The 19,385-nt window shown below is 45.1% G+C and overlaps 1 protein-coding gene across 1 annotated transcript; it reads right to left on the bottom strand.

Moving 5' to 3' along the window:
* Window positions 1–11,203: 11,203 nt before the first annotated feature.
* Window positions 11,204–17,319, bottom strand: LOC142567874 (uncharacterized). The gene is made up of 4 exons (XM_075678005.1): window positions 17,255–17,319; window positions 16,624–16,668; window positions 14,551–14,753; window positions 11,204–11,253 (listed from the first exon to the last, which is right to left on the bottom strand). The coding sequence occupies exons 1-4, from the start codon at window positions 17,311–17,313 to the stop codon at window positions 11,204–11,206; spliced, it is 357 nt and encodes a 118-aa protein (XP_075534120.1). The 5' UTR covers window positions 17,314–17,319.
* Window positions 17,320–19,385: the final 2,066 nt, after the last annotated feature.

Here is a 19,385-nt window from a genome sequence, read left to right as displayed (position 1 = left end):
CGATGCGTCCCAGTAGCAATTTTGCGCAGACTATACGCGGAAAAAACTGTATACAAATACACACTTAAGGGGACACTAAAGCTAAATGTCATTTCAGCTGCGTTTGTGATTTACGCTTCCACAAAACCAATAAAGCTATACTATTGCCTCGATAAGATGCTTGGCGAGTCAGAAAACGCGTCAGAACAAAAGACGGGTGGCGACGCCGCCTTGAAGTTCCTGCAGCAGGTTGCCATGACGTCATAGATGCTGACGCGTCTGCTCAGGCCTGGTTAAATTTATATCGCTAAAGATGGACTGCGCTGTATTCTAAAACAGACAAGGACCGAATTTTGCTGAACCACAACCACAGAAATGTGAAAAATACTTCGAAATTCGTGACGCCACACTGACATAGTTCCTTATAGTTCCGGCGCGAAATTAAAAGAATAATTTTTTTAACATCACTTTCTTTTCTAATACTCAGTATATTATCGCAAAATTAACGAACCGAGAGCTCTTCAAGAATACTTTATCAATATAAAGTCATTCATAGCTTACTTTTAGTGTTCCTTAAAGGTAAGCGTGTCTCTTCCGGTGACGAAAACGGTACGAGAGAGTAATAGTTCGAATGATATATATACTTATAGAACAAAACAGTATTTTCTATACAACTGCAGATCCCCAGCATTGTAGCACAGCCAATCGCCACTCACTTGTATAGCCTATAATATAACATCAAAGGGTATGCAAGTGTAAATAAGGTCATGTGCACAGTTAATAATCATTGCTGATTTACGACCTTGACGACCAATGGGATCTTTCATTGGCGGTTAGTAAGTATCGGCGTGGGGCAGTCGGAAGTTGACTAGACATATAAACAAACGTTCACAGCGTTTCTTTTCTTCATTTTCTCTCTCGTTTCTCTTTTGCAATTAGAAATTCGGAAACTGTATTTGTGTTCGCTTTGTCCGACGCTCTACCCATACGTCCGACATTGAAACAGTTGCCACTGTTGACCCTGGAGCCCAATGTTTTCTTTCTCTCTTCCCTGCCCCATAATTTTTTTTTTTATGAACACGTTTATACCATCCTCTTCCCCCCTTAAGAGTAGTTAAAAAACTTCGTTCGCATTTCTTTTGTCATCCGCCGTGGTGGTATATATTTTTTTTTCCGTGTGAGAGTTGGGGTCTGGGCCTATAGTGAATCACCTTTTTGTTAGGCAACTTGTCTGCCGGTTATTTTTCTTTCGTGATGTAAGCAGTCCATTTCTAAGAGAAATGTTACAACTTCGAATAATCAGTTACCTTCCAGAAAGACTTGTGTCGTCATCTGTCAGAGATGCACCAATGGCTCCTTGGGTCTTCTTGAAGAAGGTTGTTGGAGGCTTTCACTTTCTAAAGGCTGGCGTTACTATATTTTCACTGCCTCCCGCAAAGAAATTTATCCTGCACTGATAGACAGATTGCGGTTCGCCATTATCGTGCGCCTTATTTGGAATGATATTACCTAGATGTACTTAGGCGTTACCGTCGAATGATAATTCCTCCAGGGATCAAAACATTTTTTTCTTTAAGCAACATTCGGCAACTCTTTCTGTCAAAATGTGGTTGGAAAAAAAGGAGCTGTTTCGTGCCGCGGTCGACAAACTACCGTTTGCGTCCACATGCTGAAACGATGGATCACTGTTTTGTAGATAACAGGTATGTCGTGCGCTTCTGGGGTATTCTCCAAAGAACACTTTAAAAAGATTTAGATATAAAATACCGTTCACAATTCGTTTCCTACCTTTCAAAGATCCCGGTGACCCACCATATGACATTTTCATCGTACTTGCATAGCCTCTGATGCAGTAGAATGTGCGACAGGGACGCTGAACCACCGCGAAGCACTCGGTCATTTTTTCGGGAATCTGCTGCTTACGTTCGTAGTGTGTACGCTGCACAAGAAGCAGAGCCGGACTGGATGTCTTTATTGGACGCTTGCATGCGCTTGCCGGACTTTTGAATGTGTTTTCAGTCACCTTAAATTTCTGTAGCGCTTTATTTTTCCTGTTTCGCTGTAAATTCTGCACCTACGTAATGAAGGAAAAAAGCAACACGGTGGTTTAGCAGCTATGGTGTTGCGCTGGTAAGCACGAAGTCGCGGGATTGAATCCTAGCCTCGGCGGCCGCGTTTCGATGTGGTCGAAATGCAAAAGTGCCCATGTGCCGTGCATTGGATGCACGCTAAACAACCCCAGGTGGCCAAAATTAATCCGGAGTTCCCTACTACGGCGTGCCTCATAATAAAATCGTGGTTTTGGCACACAAAACCCCAGAATTCAATGTGTTTTGTTTTTGTTCCCGTTCTTTCTTGAACTGAACGTTCTGGACTGGCTGCGGGCGACAGTTCTAACGTTTTCGTTTACTAGGAAAATTCAAATGACACTCACATGATACTCAATGAGCTCAGCGTGCGTAGCCTATGTATTGCTGAATACAGTGACATTACGACGCAGAACCAGCACAGCTTCCTCTCATACCTAATTTCTTTATTAAATTTACGACACAGTTTTTAGTAGCCGTCAGTGAAGTGGTTCAAAGTATGAGTGAAGCTTTCGTTAGGCAGACATAAGCAGTCCAATAGCAATAAAGGTAACAGGAGTTCAAGGTAAAAAAAACTAAATATGCGACTGAGTACTTTCTTTAGATAGCAAGACTATGCTGCTGACTAATGAAAAATACAATACACAACGCCCAGCTATACCTGCGTCCAACCAGCCACTATTTTCAGAGCCACATCAAACATTGCACTGTTTTAGAGCGTCTATAACTGTAGTGTACATCAGCCCAAAGGAACGCGACAAATGCGGACGTTAAGAATTTACGAAATTGTGGGCGAAATAAAGTTACTCTGAAGACAGTTTTGCTTACCATCAGTATACATAAAGGGGGCAAGGCAGCCACCCCGGTTGAGTGAAGTCACGTTGTCCGACGAATGCCAAGTAACCTGAGTTTCATATCGTGACTTTAGAGCTTGTGGAAGCCACTCGTCGTTCTCTTAGGGCTCTCTCTCTCTCTCTTTCTTTTTTTTTTCTTTCTTGACGTCGGTGATTCTTCAAGGTAGTCCCGGGCGCAGCCGTGGGAGGACCACTCAGCCGCTTCTACATGAGCCGCATTCGTAACGGAGCACTTAGCGTGCGCAGCGCAGGGTAGCTTCGCCGGCTTGGACACACCTGGACGCACCTGGGCGCATCTGGGCGCATCTTCCTACGCGGCGCGGCGCCGTCCTGCTGCTGAAGGGCTCGTTAACGCGCTCGAATAAGTAAGGACGCGCACACGCCCAGTTAGAGGTGCACATGCGCGCCTCGGTGAGCGCGCAACGCCGACTGGTGAGTGGGCGCCCACCACTGCGCTTGGTATACGGAGCGGCCAACCAACTCTCGGAGAACACCATAGTCGCCGAGATGAGAGATCGTGACGCGTGTGGCGCAAGTTTCTCGACCATAAAGCTTCAGGAAGCGCTGAACTTCTCCTCGGCTGTGTTACGCCCGGCGCGCAGCCATTGCTTCGGGCATTCTCATCGCCAGGCTCACCGTGGCTTACCTGAAACAACCTTTCCGAAGCACCATTCTAATTCGGGTTGGCAACCACCGTGGCCTCATACATGAACTGCACGATAGTTCAATGAATATATAAACATGGCGCGAGAATCGTCTTTGATGGCGGCTCGTTGTCAGCACGAAATCTCAAGGAATATACAGGACGTTTCACCTAACTTGAGCCAAACGTTAAAAATACGCAAATGCTACGTAGCTAGATAGAACCAAGGTAATGTTGTCACTCCCGAAACAACTTTATGTAGCTAAATACGTGCTGCATAAAAGTGCTTTTGCGAGCGTGAAAGAAGCCCGCGAATACAAGCAAAGTGCCTCGAGCGGCCGGTCGTGCGGCAATTTTGTGTGTATTCGCGGGCTTCTTTCACGCTCGGAAAAACACTTTTACGTAGCACGCATTGAGCAACAGAAACCTGTATCGGGAGTTTTTCATGTTTCTCTACAATTTTCTCACTGATACGTTTCATCTAACTTTAATAATTGAAAATTTCAGGAATTAATAAGGCTAATTATCTAACTATTACGGAATGCCAAAAAATAATCTGAGCATCTTCAAGCGACGGCAAACAACATTACCTAGGTTCTGTCCAACTACGTAGCATTTGCATATTTTTAATGTTTGGCTCAAGTTACGTCAGACACTCTATGCTTCTGCTATCATGTAGGACTACACTTACACTGTCCCCACAACATTAATTAGGGATAAGCAAGTGTTCGTTTGACATTAGATTTATAGGACAACAATGTTTTAAGGAAAATTTGCATATCTAATTATATTATGGCAATGCTGCTTCCCGTAAAAGGCAGTAGAATACTTCGGACATGTTGCTTCAGAGGCATCACTATATCTAAGTTGTTTATTGAAGCACAGAGCTTGTCAAAAATATTTTCAGTATGTTCCGCCAAGATACAGGAAAGACCAAACAGTTTAATGCACAAAGCAATTCTTTATTCGTACACCTAAGGGCGTACATACCTCGTTCAAGGTGTTCGCTTTCGTGCTGTTTCCCAAACCGATACGCGTCAATAAATCAAGATGTGGTCATGGAACTTAACAGAACTGTGGTTGCGGAAGAAACATATAAGACCGCAGCTGCATGAGTCTTCAAGTACTGCCGGCGCATGCGGCGGGCTAGCCGTATTACTGAATCTGTGGGCGTCGTCTTTAGCGCATAGAGTTATGATGCTACGGGGGCGCGGGAGACCATGGGCCCAGGCTCGTATCTCCATCGTAACCGGTTTGGTTGCCTTACAAAAATGACGCATGCCCGCGATAGGGGTTTGCGCCATGGTTTACATTGGCATTAGCGAGGGTATTTGCTCGTTTCGGCGTCTTCGATGAGGACCATGGCGGCATGGATGGTGCGTTCTCTAGGTTCTTTCTTATTCTTGAGTTTCTCACTATCTAGAACTGTCGTTGCAGAAAGTAAAAAAAAATACTCTCAACGTTGTCGGCTTCTCCGACAACCTACTGGGTGTCCACTCTTGCATCTGAGAGCTGCGTTGCGGCGCCGCTCTTCGAATCTACTGCTGCACACCATAACCATTGTTAAATATTCGCTGTCCCATCGCCTGAAAGGTACCTTTTACTTCCTAGCTTATCTATGAACTAGACTTGTGCTGATCACCACATGATTACCAAGGATTATGGCGATATTTGCTTCATGCACCCGCAAACGTCGCAAGCCGCACATGCAGAGCGACGCGAGCGCCCTTGAATCGAAGGAAGTAATACCCGTGTCACACAGGCACCCGCGAACTCCTTCGTCTTTGCATCAAGAGAGTTGCACTCCGTGTCACACGGTCTCCCTTGCAATAAAACATTCAAATGGAGATTTAATGGAGATGTTGACGAAAGGAGTACGGCAATGACCGTTCCGGCTGGATGGAGTACTCTCGTTCCCAGATCGCTACAGCTGCGAAGAAAACCACGCTAATAAAATCGTCGTAACTGGCAGGCTTACATATATTAACATTATTATTTGTTTGCCGTGGTTTGCACACCACGTAGTGACAGTTTTTAATTTGTTTTTAAGGACATAGTGCATGTGCCCTCTACATCAATGCTTCACCATGCCGCATGGGGAAATGTCGTGCCGCCATTTCGTTTGTTTAACCGCTTCGTCACTCCATCTGGAAGTAGTTGAGCTCACCGCAAACACACGAAGATGCACGATTAGACAAAATCACAACTCGAAGCGCGCCGGTCGAACAACGTGACCCAAGCTGCCCACGTATGAAAAGCAAGAGCGCAGTGTGGCCAACATCGCTTTCAACTGAGCACGAGGTCGCGGGATCGAATCCCGGCCCCGGCGGCCGCATTTCGATGGGGGCGAAATGCGAAAACACCCGTGTACTTAGATTTAGGTGCACGTTAAAGAACCCCAGGTGGTCGAAATTTCCGGAGTCCTCCACTACGGCCTGCCTCATAATCAGAAAGTGGTTTTGGCACGTAAAACCCCATAATTTAATTAATTTTAATCGCTTTCAACTTCGCTATGCTTGGAAAACAAAAGTCTTGCGCTAACATACAGCAAACTTTCTCAATGTGATTTTATTAGATTACATACTGCGTTAAAAATAACCTCCTTTAACGGTGACTGTATGTGTGAGCAGCTGCACGCCGAAGTAAGCGCAGCAGCGCCATGTTTCTGTCCCATGCGGTGCCCGTCGAAAGCTCGCATTGCGCCGCGTAGCACGACCGCAGCTCCATTGCCGTAAATCTCAATTAGGGAGTTTCATGTGAACGGAGTTCGCCGGTGACCCTCTGACAGGGTATACGAGTACGCCACAGTGCACGTGCACCAACGAAGTAGGCATCAACGCTGTGCATGATATGATCCGCCACATGATCCCGAAGGAAAACCGTCGACGCCTGTCGGCACCGATTGCAACTATATTGTTAGCCTCGAATGTACGTAGAATCTCTGGTTGGTGCAACCTGCTTGAATATATCTTTTTTCTTTTTTATATTCCTTTTTCTTTCTTTTTTTAATGTGTCGTACCTTACCGGAAAGAAACTATGACGAACGGTCAAGATCCACCCGTATTCTATCCCATTAGTGCTGTTCACAGTAAAACAGCCAAGAGGAGCATACTTCTCTCAGCATTCGTTCAGCGTCAGTACAACTCGGCAGAGACTTCAGGCTTCCGAGTCGGGCGAGCCCCAGAATTTACGGTGCATGCCTGGGAAAGAGTCAGGTCCCTCTGCGATGGCCTCTGCGGAGGATACTGAAGACTTTCAGGTCTGTCACACGAAAACAAGTTGATACTCGGGAGCGCCGGCGAAAGAGAGCCGAGAAAGAGTGAGCGACGGGCGCGTCAAGCTGCATAAACGAGCGGTGTTGGCGGCCGTGGTGGCCCGCTCGGCCGGCCGGCAGCAGCAGCATCCAGAGGCCGAGCAAAGCGAGACGCAGCAGCCATTGCCCGCGACACACACTGGCTCTCGTGCCGCGGCAAAGTCGCTGCGCATCGCGCGGCGGAATTGCCTATTTCCCTGAATGGCCACTTGTGCCATTCGAGGCTCCGCCCGGAGTGTTGAAAAGAGGAGGCGAATGGCGCTCTCCAAATGGCACCGACGTGTCTTGTGTGGTATATTTACCACGTGTCAGTAATTAGGTGGTCCGAGGCGCGCTCTTTCTCTCTGGCGTACCGCGCTTTGAAAAGCCGCCGCCGCCGTGAGCCTAAATGGAGCCGCAAACGGGCATTAATAGACGAGGCCCGAGTCGCCAGGCCCGCGTGTGGAAGCAGGAAAGCGTGAGCTCAACCCCCTTTCCTCCTCCGACTCCCGAGACGCCCCGGGAATTGTCTTCGTGGGCGAAATGCGCGCCTGCACGAACCGGCTGCGCTCACATTGCGTATGGCGAACCCGAGCGCGCTCTCAGGTGTGTCTACGCCGCCGTAGGCCGCGCCAGTGCCGCCCGAAAACGACGTCGCCTCTGCGACGGCTGGATTGCGTTTGGGCAGCTGCCTGCGGGGCGACCTTCTCCGCTGCCACGCTAACTGGCTCTCACGACCACGCTTTCTCTGAGAGACACGCGGCAATAAAAGAAATCTCCGCTCGATTTACCACTTCGCTTCGTGTTCGCGAATACGCGACGTCCAAGGAACTCGATTACAGCGACTGCGAAGCACAAGAAACACCGACTCGATAGCATGAGTGCATGTTGTTACATTCGGATGCGTGAGTGAAACCCGCCGTTCAACATGCGCTCGAGTCTTCGAAAAAGAGAAACAAGGATTGAAACAGCGACCTGTAGCACATTCTTACTTTACTGTGTGTTGAGTGTTTTTTTTCGCAGCTATTCCTAAATTTTATCCTGGATTTCGTTAATAAGCAATATACAACGTCATAGTTCGTTTCTCCGACTCTTGCTGGTGTGACAATAACCATATGATGACTGACACACACAGACGCACACACGCACACGCACACTGTGTGTGTGTGGGTTGCGTTATCGTGGGTGTTGCACTATCGATTTTGTTAGGTTCAACATTATTTTACACATACTTCTGCGTTTTGTTCTTACGCATGCAAGCAGACAACTGTATCCGGTATGCTCGGAAGTATTTGTGATATTCTAACAAGTATTCTCAAAGATGCACGCGACATATCTGCTAGCAGTGATCAAACTGGAAACCCTTCCACACCAACATAATTACCACTTCATCGGCGTATAAGGATGCGTGACGGTGCGGCATGTGACTTCTGCGTGGTAACCCGAATAAAAGTTATTTTTTTTTTAATGCAGCGAGGTGAATTTTTTGTGGTGGAATACGTTAAGGTAAGAACACATTGAATAGTTACAATTAACAAAAATGTGAGCTTTAAAACCAGCTTACTTTCCCAAACACTCGTCCCAAAGCTCACAGAAGTAGCTAGCTTTTCTAAAATGCGCATGCTAATGTCTTTAAGTTTTTTGATGCAGCACGAAGTCATGAAACCTTTTTGGTGGCCATATTGGCGATAATACTTTTGGTGGTCCTTCATGTCGGGCCCCTTTCTACTTCTGTGCTCGTTTTCCCGGTTCAATTGTCATCAGTTATCAGCACCACAGGGCAGGCCTTCCCCCAAGTTGGGGGGCAGAAACACCATCAAACAATGAGACCTTGGGCGCCACCTCTTGATAGCTTTAAGGTAGGCAATACCAGCTAGCCTCGCTTCATCCCTCTCAAGCCTTACTGCGACTACTTCAAACTAGAAAAGGATGCCCCAGAATGTGGCCACTAACTGCATAATACATCCACAAAAGGGAAATCAGCACAGTGTGCAAGCGATGTATGCTAACGCCAATAGTATGTACATATAAGTTTATGACAGTACTACTGGAAGGCATGTCCTTGGGACCAGTTAAGTTGACATGAACTTCCGGTGAAATAATATACCAACAGGAGACGTTAGTATACCGAGATGCAGAGAGGACTTTGGATGTTGTCCTGGGAATCCAAAAATTATATAATACCGTTCAACTGCCGGCAAGGCACAGCTACTGGCGTTAACATTCTTGACGATAAAGGCATTATGAACTCGAAAAAAAAAAGCTTGTGACAGTATCAAAGCAAGTTGCGAGCACACATCGATTCGGGCATTCCAAATGCACCAAAGCTGAATCGGAGTTTCAGCTTGAAACCGTAAAGGTGACTGAAGTACGAGAATACCATTTCAATGCTATACCTACTAGAAAGTGATGTACGTCAGTGCTGTCTAATTGTGGTGACATCACATGACGATTTGACGGAACTTAACACAACTGTGAATATGCCCTTCCATATAGAAAGCGCTCCGGCGCACACGTAGCAACTTCAATGTAATATCCGAAAGAGAAAGACAGAGAGCGAATCTTTCGAAATAATGCACATGAACACTCTACACTTAGAAGATGCAATGGCTATCCCGCTGCCTATGCGCCGTTCATGCCATAGACACAACTGGGGTTTCAAGGCACTTCTAGGCGCATCAGTGTCTCCTTTTCAGTTTTCTTCTGTGCAGCCTTTGCACCTACTTACCATTCGGACAGAATGATTCTCACGCTACAACACGGGTGAGACACACGCGAGCTAATGCTGCAGATCTTTGTTATTCCTATTGAAACACCTCCTCTCTCTACCATTCCCAGCGGCCGACACGCCATTGCCAGGCAGCGATGCACTCAGAGTGGAAGGAGGAAGTGGCGAAAGTATGGACACGGTGAAGAAGATGCTTTAGCATGTGCTCTTGACTCAATGCGCGTTATCCTTTGTGGGCTTCGGCGGCTGACCGCTAAGAGCGTCGTGCACGTTACTGACCTTCTGGGGCGACTCATATCTACGTCTCAGGGCGCGTATTTACGGAAATAATTTCTTACGATATAATTGTTCGTACGTGCAGATGTCGGCTAATCGTGATGTCGGACATACAATTCACCTAGGTGGAAGGCCAATGGCAAACAGCAAGTTACGAACGTAAAGCTTTGTGAATTCAGCACGAGTAGCACCACGTCATCTGCATTTTGTGTATGTCCTGCTCCCACACGAGATTGGCAGACAACGACCTTTCCTCTTGTGGGCGTCGGCAACCGACCACTTTGCTATATCTATAGGCTTCTTAAGTCGAAATATTCGCTGCACTGCAGTCGGTATGCTTTGAACGTTTTACACAACACCGAATTGGCTGGAGCAGTGCCACAACGTTCTGAAACTTCATTTATACATCCCTCTTTACTGTCGTCATACCGATTTAATTGTGGTATGTTAAGTTTCGCGCTGGGTCTAGTGACGTAGTGAAGAGCGCGAGTGTAATAGAATGGGTGGACGCTATGAGCTAAGAGCAGGATGGCTGTTGAGTCAGCTTTAGAAAAGCTTTTTTTATGGTTTTAACTTTGATGGAGTTGTCTTCTAGCAGTTCCTCGCAGGACATCGTGCATACCCTTTGTTTCACACGAGTTCCCCTTTTTCACAGTAGAGCAGCAGGTGAGAACGCACTGTCTCAGGCATTGACCTGTCCGTCCTCTAACAGCTTATTTCTGGTAGTTATGACTTGAACAAAACGTGGTTCGAAGCAAGAAATGAACAGTATTAGAATTGGACTTATTACTTTTGGTTTATTTTGAGCTTTTAGCTCTATTAAACTTTCCAGACACTTGAAGCAAGCACTCGAGTCCGCCAGGTTTCCTTCGTATAGTGGTGCATCATTGATATACAGCTTTATTAGCGAACGCGGTATGCGGCTAAAAAGCTTTCAGACTTCGGTTCAGCTTAAGTGCGCAATTATGCTTGGTGTCCGTATGAAAGAATGGATTATTGTTTGTGAAGCAAGCTACACAGCTCAATGTCATGGCACATCTGTACCTTACAGTGCGCCTTGTTCATTCCCCCGACGTATCTGTGATGGCTTCGGCGAACAACGGAAGCTAATTACGCCCAATGTAGATTAAAAACAAATTTGAATTTGCATAAATTCTTGAGCCACCTGCAGTGCGTATATAATTCCATGCTGGAACATAAGTTATCAAAAATATGACCGCGGAGGCAACTTTATTGGGCTTATTGATTTCGTATTTCCTTTCTTTTCCCCCTTTTTTCGTGTCATTATGTGAAGAATTTGCACCATTCGAGACGCCATGCGGTTCACCCTTGCGCGCTCAGGTCTCATCCGTTCGGCGGCGGACTGTCTGGTGGTGATGGCATCTGCGATGACACTAGAATCAAAAAGCAAAATAAGGTACTTCGCGTTATCACTCTTAACAAAAGCTTACATAATAAATTTTGTGGTTTCACGTGCCAAAACAACCATATGATTATGAGGCACGCCGTAAAGAGGGGGGGGGGGGGGGAGTAATTGTTACCACCTTGGGCTCTTTAACGTACACCCAGTGTACGGTACACGGGTGTTTTTTTCATTTCGCGCCATCGAAATGAGGCCTCCGCAGGAGGGAATCGGACCCACGACCTTGTGTTTAGCAGCTCAGCGCCATAAGCATTAAGCCACCACGGCGGATGAAAAATAAGTTCCCAATCTCAATTTTTTAGCTCCTAAAAGCAATGGCTCGCACAGCTTCCTTGTCTTACTCGGTCAGCACAGGGGGAGACGTAAGCTTCCCTAACAACCAACCTAACAGTTGTATCCCTGTAGTAAAACAACTTTGATTTTCTCCTTACACTGCTGAAGGGAACAGAAGGCGGAAAAAAATATGTGCAATGAATTCAATGCCTGAAGCAATTTCACGGCAATTACCTCAAGTTCAACTGAACTTAACTGAAGCGTATTGTGGATATTTTTGCCGCAGGATTAGCAGTTTATTCGAGGTAGAGCTTATTGCCTCTTAGCTACCCCCCACCGCGCACTGTGATCTTCAGGAAAAGGCAATGCTGTCGCAACTGCCTCAAGAAATTTTGAACGCTTCCAGAAGGTTTGTCTGCTACATCAGTACTCAAAAAGAAGCAGCAGGGAAATGAAGGCACGTGTTTAGCCAAGTTATTCTCTAGTACTTCAAGTAAGCAGGTATTTGCCCGAATATCTACAGATTACCTGTCACGTTCACTTAGCCGTGCTGCCCTCGGACTGGCACATAAACTACTTCTGGGTCTCAGTTTTGTAAATTGTCCGTTAAAATACAATATTCTACTTCCGAACCTTAAGGAGGACCGGCGCGCGTGCAAGGCTAAACGCTTCCTCTACTAATTCACTGCCTTGGTTAAATAAATTAATTTAGGGGTTTAACATCCTAAACAAACACACGCGACATAAAAGGCGCCCCGGATAACTTTGACCACCTCGGTTTATTTACAGTGTACTCGAAGCACAGAACACACTCTCCTTCGCACTCCGCACCCATCAGAAAGCAGCACTTTATTTTACCATAGTGGGGTGCTATGCAGTGAAACTGATGACTGTGATAGTACTTGCTCTGTTCAAGAGGGCTACGTGTAATATTCTAGAAAATTGCCGTCCAACCTCTCAAATGGCTCGCACTGCTAGGTTGCGTGCTTCGAACCGTGATTACTTTGCTAGATAGTCGGTGAGTTAATTCAACCTGTCAGTACGTTCTTGTACAAGGAAAAGGCACCTATATTCTATTAGAGGAATTTGCGAAAATTTTGAACAATACACTGCTAATGCGACTTGCTAGATTACGCTTCCATGGTTCACGTACACGAGTACATTACTTAGAAGCTTCCTGCGGGATATTCTATTGGACAGCTTAAAATTGACTTCTCCCTAATTAAAGCAGGTGTTCTGCAAGCCTTGATTTTATGTCCGCTATCATTTAATACTGATTTCATTGAAGTTGTTGCAGCTCACTTGTTTTAATATACGGATGACAGAGTTATAGTGTCTCGTATTAGACATTATTCAGGAGCAATTGACGCTCTTGAGAATGTGTGTACGAAAGTCAGGACATGGTTTGATAACAGTCTCATAATTATCAACCTCGTGACTCATAACTGTATTACACTGATGTATTTTTGCTCCATAAAATGTCCTGGTTTGACTTGTGACAGAGCCTTTGCTTGGAGCTCGTACCTTAGTCAAGTTTCTTAGAGGCTATACCCGCAGTTTCATGATTGATATAGAATATTCGGCGCTATACGCTCCTTTCAGTCAGAGAAATTATTGTTGTGCTTTACGTTGCAGCGTCATCCGCTGTGCAATAACTCTATGTGGTCACTGAGCTTTCCTTGGCAAAACATAATTAACGCAATTCTGCTCACTTTACTAAAAAAAAAAAAAGTTTCGTGCGATTTACGCGTTCAAGACGAGGGCGATGCCTTTAAAGCATTTGACTGCACCACTTTATTATTTTACTCTTGGAGACCTGTTGTCCTCACACGCTTTTGATTCACTTCGCAAAAGTACCGCATATTCCTGCGTAAAGTCTCATACTAAAATATCGCTACTGAACACCACTTCGCAACACTCCGAATGACAAATGAACAGAGGGTTACTACGTGCCAAAATGTTTTATTAGCCTACCACCAAGTTTATTCTCTACTAACTCCGGGAATAATTAAAAAAAAAAAAGAAGTTTTTGCGGCACACACATTTTCTCGGTGAACTACGACCTTCGTTTTCTGTCGTTTTGTCTCACGTAGACTTCCTTCCGTTATTTTCACACTGAACACTCGTTTATATTCTGCGAGATATACTGCTTTACCTCATTTCACCATCCTGCTTTAATCTGCTTTTGCAAAATTATTATTCGCATTTGCTTCACCATTGGCTCTTGCTCTGACGGCCAGATGCGTACTTCTACAGCACTTTCACAAAATCTGGCTCATATGGCAGCCTGCCTGACCAATCTGACTCTTGGAACAACGACACAAAAGCTTTCCTCACTCCTATTCCTGGTCTCGTGTCTTCCGTCAACGCTTCTGCCGTTGCGCACAATTTGCTCGTGCCTTTGGTTATATGTATATAAGTATATAAGACATCGCCAGTCGTCGTACATTCTCCTGTGTCTGTTGCACTTATCATGCGTACCATGCACCTATCTCTTGCCTCGCTCATCCTGTGAGGTTCCAAGTCACTAGCTTCTGCTCTCCCGACAGTCATAGTGCGCTAAGCCAACGTCGAGTTTCTCCGCGAACCAACCGCTGCTTTGGTGAGGACTTTTTCAGATCGCACTGACGGCTGCGAATCATTTGTGTGCGCTCGACCCGACAAACCATAGTTCCTCCCACGGCGCCTCTCTCGGTATCGCGACTTGATCCCGGACCAGCGTAGCGTAATGTTTTTCCTTCTTTTAAAGCAGTGGCACGTATGAACGGTTCGCTGAGACACTCGTCGTATTGCAGCTATGAGAAAGGAAACAACACGAGTACCACTCCCTTCTTTCTTTCTTTTGTGTCTGTGTATTTTTATACTGTTCTTAAAGCGCACTTAGGTACCAAACGGCCCAAATAGCTATACTTTGTAGTGTTTCGTGGTAAGAAGCTGTCTGCTCCTCCGAGGAAGCCGTGTGGGCGGAATTGCGAAGCCACCGGGAGGCACGTACCGTCGTCGAAGTGCGGCATCAGGAAAGAGCGCGCCACGATGAGCCCCATGGCGAAGTGGAGCAGGCCGGAGACGAGGAACAGGAGCACTTGCATTGGCGACCGCAGCCAGGGGAACCACAATGGCTCGGCGCCGTCCTCGAGCTGAGCCTGGATCTGACTGGCCGGGGCTATCGATTGGCCGGGCGGGCCTTCCACCTCGTTTCTGAAACAATCAGCGCCTACGATTAGAAGCGACCAGAGTTTTGCCTTCATTTTTCAATTCAGTTCTTTATTTTTTAAGCCCGGTGAGCGAAAGTAGCAGCCAAGAAGCTACTAGTCTGAGAGGCTAGTTGAAGAAAAGTAGGTTAATGCGCAGTAAAGAAGTTACTTAGATGGCGTGAACTTTGCAGGACACCGAAATAGGCGCGGGCAATCTTTGTGCTTAACAAGCTATTCTAGTCCGCTGGAACAGGTTCTACACAAATAGACAAGAGCGCAGCAAGGCGATACGCTAGCACATGAAACAAACGTCAACAATTAGAAATTGAAGAATAACTATGATTGTGTTTATTCTATTTCTTTATTATTTCCATTCCAGTTATCTTAATTGAGGCGATGGGGTGCGATGAAGGGGGAGGCTATAATTTTTAACCCAGGAGTCCATGTACCATGAGGAGTATTTGACCTATACCAAATGGTCGCGGTAACTTACACCAGCTGAGTCAGGAGAAAAAGCGAAGTCTCTGATCTTTCGTAGCCCCACCGTAGTGGCTCAGTGGCGTTCTAATGCTGATGACGGGGTCGCGGGTTCGATTACAGGCCGTGCAGACTAAATTGTGATGTCGTAGGAGTGCAAGAACGCTGGTGCACTGAGATTTGGTTAAACGTACGTGGATGTACGTGGCTAAAATTAGTACGCAGCCCTCCACTATGAACTCTCACGTAGCCCCACCCCCCAAACCCACCCTCATTTTTTTGTTGCTTTGGGACATTAAGCTCCCCGAAGCAATCAAATAAAAAATTAATTCGATGGTTTTAACTACGAGACTTCCCCTAGCCGTCCGAGTTCCTTTGCGACGTTACGTACATAAATCAACCAATTAGCCTCTTAGTATTATTTTTAAACACGCAAGGAAACCTTCACCAAAATGGCTCTTCCTTTTTCCTTTGACTATGTCCTTGACCACAATTTCACAGTTACATGTTGATTGCGGCACTCACTTTGCATTATTACAATGCAAGAACCGCATCTCTCCGCTTGGCTGCATTAATAGGCTGTGTTACCAGCGAAGACTTTAAAACAGCCAGAAGAGAGCGTCCAGCAAACAAAATAAAAAGAACCGAAAATGCCGGAATAACAGTTGCCACGATTCAATGGCAGCCGTGAGCCAATATCATGATCACAAACAAATCAAAGCCGTATCTCAATCACACCCGAACATGCAATATACGTCACCAGAAACACCTCTCTTAAGCAAGAATTTTTCTTTGTGTTAAGGTTGTTCGAAACTGCGAAGCTCTGAAATAAAGCATGTATGAAGCAATACTAGTTTAGTTGTTGATGGCTTAATTTTTTTGGCTGCTTCTGTCTAAATATTTCGTAAATTTACCTTGAGTCATCTCATTGTAAAAAAGAAAACAGCACTGTCCTATAAGTTCAGTATAAAGCGATGGTAATAAATTCAGGCATACGTATTCATGCGTGGGTTTGCCCTAATCTCTTTGCTGCATGGGTTTGCCCGCATATTTAGTTTTATTTTGCACAGGTACCAACGCAAATAAATTTATAACCGCTATACTTACAAACAATTACTAAAGTTACGTCAACGGCCACTGCTTATATGTAAAGAAAACACAACAAACAATGAAAACCTCGCACGATGTGGTGCAACCATTGCGGGATGTGCCGACTTACATCATATAGTGAAGCTAAGCTTGCTTCTATATTTTCGCACTGCATTTGTTGTATTGAACGTACATGCCCCGTCCACCCCTTCTGATACGACCCTATCGACCAGCTTGCGCTATTCGCGGTTATAAAATCAAGCAGCTCAAAAGTGGCAGCAGCATAAGTTCACACTCGTTGCACTTACCGCTTTTTGTACCTGAAAGTCATCATGTTAAAGCGAATGTCCGCTCTGGAAACAAAAGAAAATGCACCAAGAATTACAAACTTCGCGAGATCACTTTGTTAAAGTAATGGGCTAGCTGACGGCTTGTAGAATTGCGAATCGGCCGGCGGTCTTAGTAAAAAGTTGGCCTCCACTGTATCTGTACAACAGCGATCCTAAATCAACACAGCTAGCTTGGGCGGCTTCCGTTGTCACTGCTTTTCAAACAAGGAAAGAGAAAGAAGAAACATTACAAAATACGAAATTTTACACTGGCAGGGAAAATACTTAGAGACCATATTCACAAAAGCTGTCTTACATAAGCGCATATTCACAACAGCCGGTGGTCAGGCTCACACCAATCATTAGAGGGATCGGGGCGACAACGAGACAATCACCACGGCGATCGCTTACATAAGAAAACACTAGTGCATACTTAGGGACTCGGATTCTCTAGCTTCTTACTGAATCATCGCTCAAAGGTGTAATGCCATGGTTGAATAATGTCTGGGCCGGGGGCCACTCCGGGTTTGAGTTAGTCGGGAGCCGTAGGGAGCCGTAAGTGACTAGCTGGCTAAAACTTCGTCAATAGAGGTTGAAACGTGGGGCTTACTTTTTCGTGACCCTGTAGGATTGTTCGTCATTGCGCTCTTCTGTTTGGTAATCACTCATGTTGCATGGCTCTGTAATCGTGAAAGACAGAAAAATGGATTACAGTTTTGCATCTGAATATAGGAGACGGTGATCATCAGAGACGGAAAAATGTAATTTGTATGTTGCTTCTAAATAAGTAACAGGTATATATGATGCGAATTCGCTTACTAGGTGGCCTAGGTCTTTTAGAACCTGCTTGAAAAACTGCCCCGCAGTTACACACTCTTATTTAATTTCTGTCAAAACGCTCTCACTGTTGAATATTAGTTTGATGTATAAGTTCATACATTTCCAGTCACTTGGAAATGCCCAGTTGTATACTTACTTTCTTTAATGCATCCCTAAACAACCAGTTGTCAATGTTTTAAGAGACCGAAGGCAATTTTCGCTCAGTATTAGCTTCGCACGTTGCCGATGGGCCTCGTTATAAAGCTGCACCTCCTACTTGACAAAACAACGCTAAAACAGACGAGGATAAAGAAAAGGAGGCGCACTCTCTCAACTACAATTTATTTGTGAAAACCAGAAGTTTTTCTTTGCCAAGTTGTTCAATGAATACATGTATTTGGTTTTCACGAGTAAACTGCATATACTTGTGAGTCAGCGCTCGTGTACGCACCTATATTTCCTTGTCCTCCTCTATTTTAACGCTGTTTTGTCAAGTATGAACGATCACCAAATAATATAAATTTCCCGGTTAGCGCATCTTTTATAGCAGACGATGTGTTGCCTTGTTATGCACGTACGCATCAGCAGCATATTCATGCTAGGATCCTTCTCAAATACATTCTTGAATGCAGAAAATCTGGCTTTAAGATTTCCCCGACCGATAAATCCGAGACGATGCGTGTAATCAACCGAACACCGAGATTGCAAAGTAAAAAAAAATGCAGATATGCGATTTTCTTTTTAGATGTATCTAATCCCACCGCTTATGTAGTACTGCGTCTTTTGTATTTAAGAGAACGATGATGATGTGGCGCGTGTAAGTGATGCGTTGGTGTGGGATAAATATACAAGGTGGGTGAGCATATATAGTTATTACATGTGCAGCCCCCGTGGGCGGCGTAGTAGGCGCATGCTTTTCTCCCGAAAACATATAACACGAATTCACAAAGCTTTTCTTTTGTAAGTGATTGTGCCATTCACCAGTTGCCTTTGCAGACTTCTACACGCTGCCGAAAAGAAAGTTACCGACCACAATTAAAATACTTCATTCCAAAAATTAATTGATTACCGCGACCAATTACTGCCCCACAAGAGCAACTGAACAATTAGTAGTGACTATAATCGATTGCTTTTACGTTCATTTAATCGCAACATTTATTAAAATTTATATGCTGGATGAATTCGCGGAAAGGAATAAGCTCCGAATAATGAATACTGTCTTCGGGAAGCGTTGTAAAAAAATGGACCCAGAAAGCCCTAATGAAGAAACAAGAAATGAAATAGATTTCACACTTTCTTCCGATCCCAGCAAAGTGCAGGATGTAGATGTGTTAGGAAGGATACAATTCAATGATCATAGGTTAGAGAGGTCTGGGCTTTACCTCCATATGAAGAGAGAAAGAGTAAAATTACTCAAGAAGAAACAGGCCAACCTAGACGCAGTAAGGGTAAAAGCAGACAAATTTAGGCTGATGCTTGCAAACAAATATGCAGCCTTAGAACAGAGAGATGAAGACGACACAGAGGTAATGAATGAAACCGTAACTAGACTGGCCTCAGAAGCAGCATTTGAAGTGGCAGGTAAGGCGCCAAAGCAACCAGTAGGTAAGCTCTCCCAAGTAACGAAGGACCTAATAAAGAAACGACAAAGAATGAAAGTGCCCAACTCAAGAGATAAGATAGAATTCGCGGAACTGTCCAAACTGATCAACAAGAACAAATGTAAGGGATATTCGAAATTATAACGTGAGAAAGACTGAGGAAGCAGTAAAAAATGCACGCAGCATGAAATCAGTGAGAAGGAAACTTGACATTGGACAAGTCAAGATGTATGCACTGAAAGATATGCAGGATATCATCATCAGCAATTTCGAAGATATAGTAGAAGCAGCGGAAGAATTCTATACTGACCTGTACAATAC

The sequence above is a fragment of the Dermacentor variabilis genome, chromosome 1, assembly GCF_050947875.1.
Source record: "Dermacentor variabilis isolate Ectoservices chromosome 1, ASM5094787v1, whole genome shotgun sequence".
Lineage (NCBI taxonomy): Eukaryota > Metazoa > Arthropoda > Arachnida > Ixodida > Ixodidae > Dermacentor > Dermacentor variabilis.
Note: the sequence above shows the minus strand (reverse complement) of the source record. Positions and strands in the feature narration are given on the sequence as shown.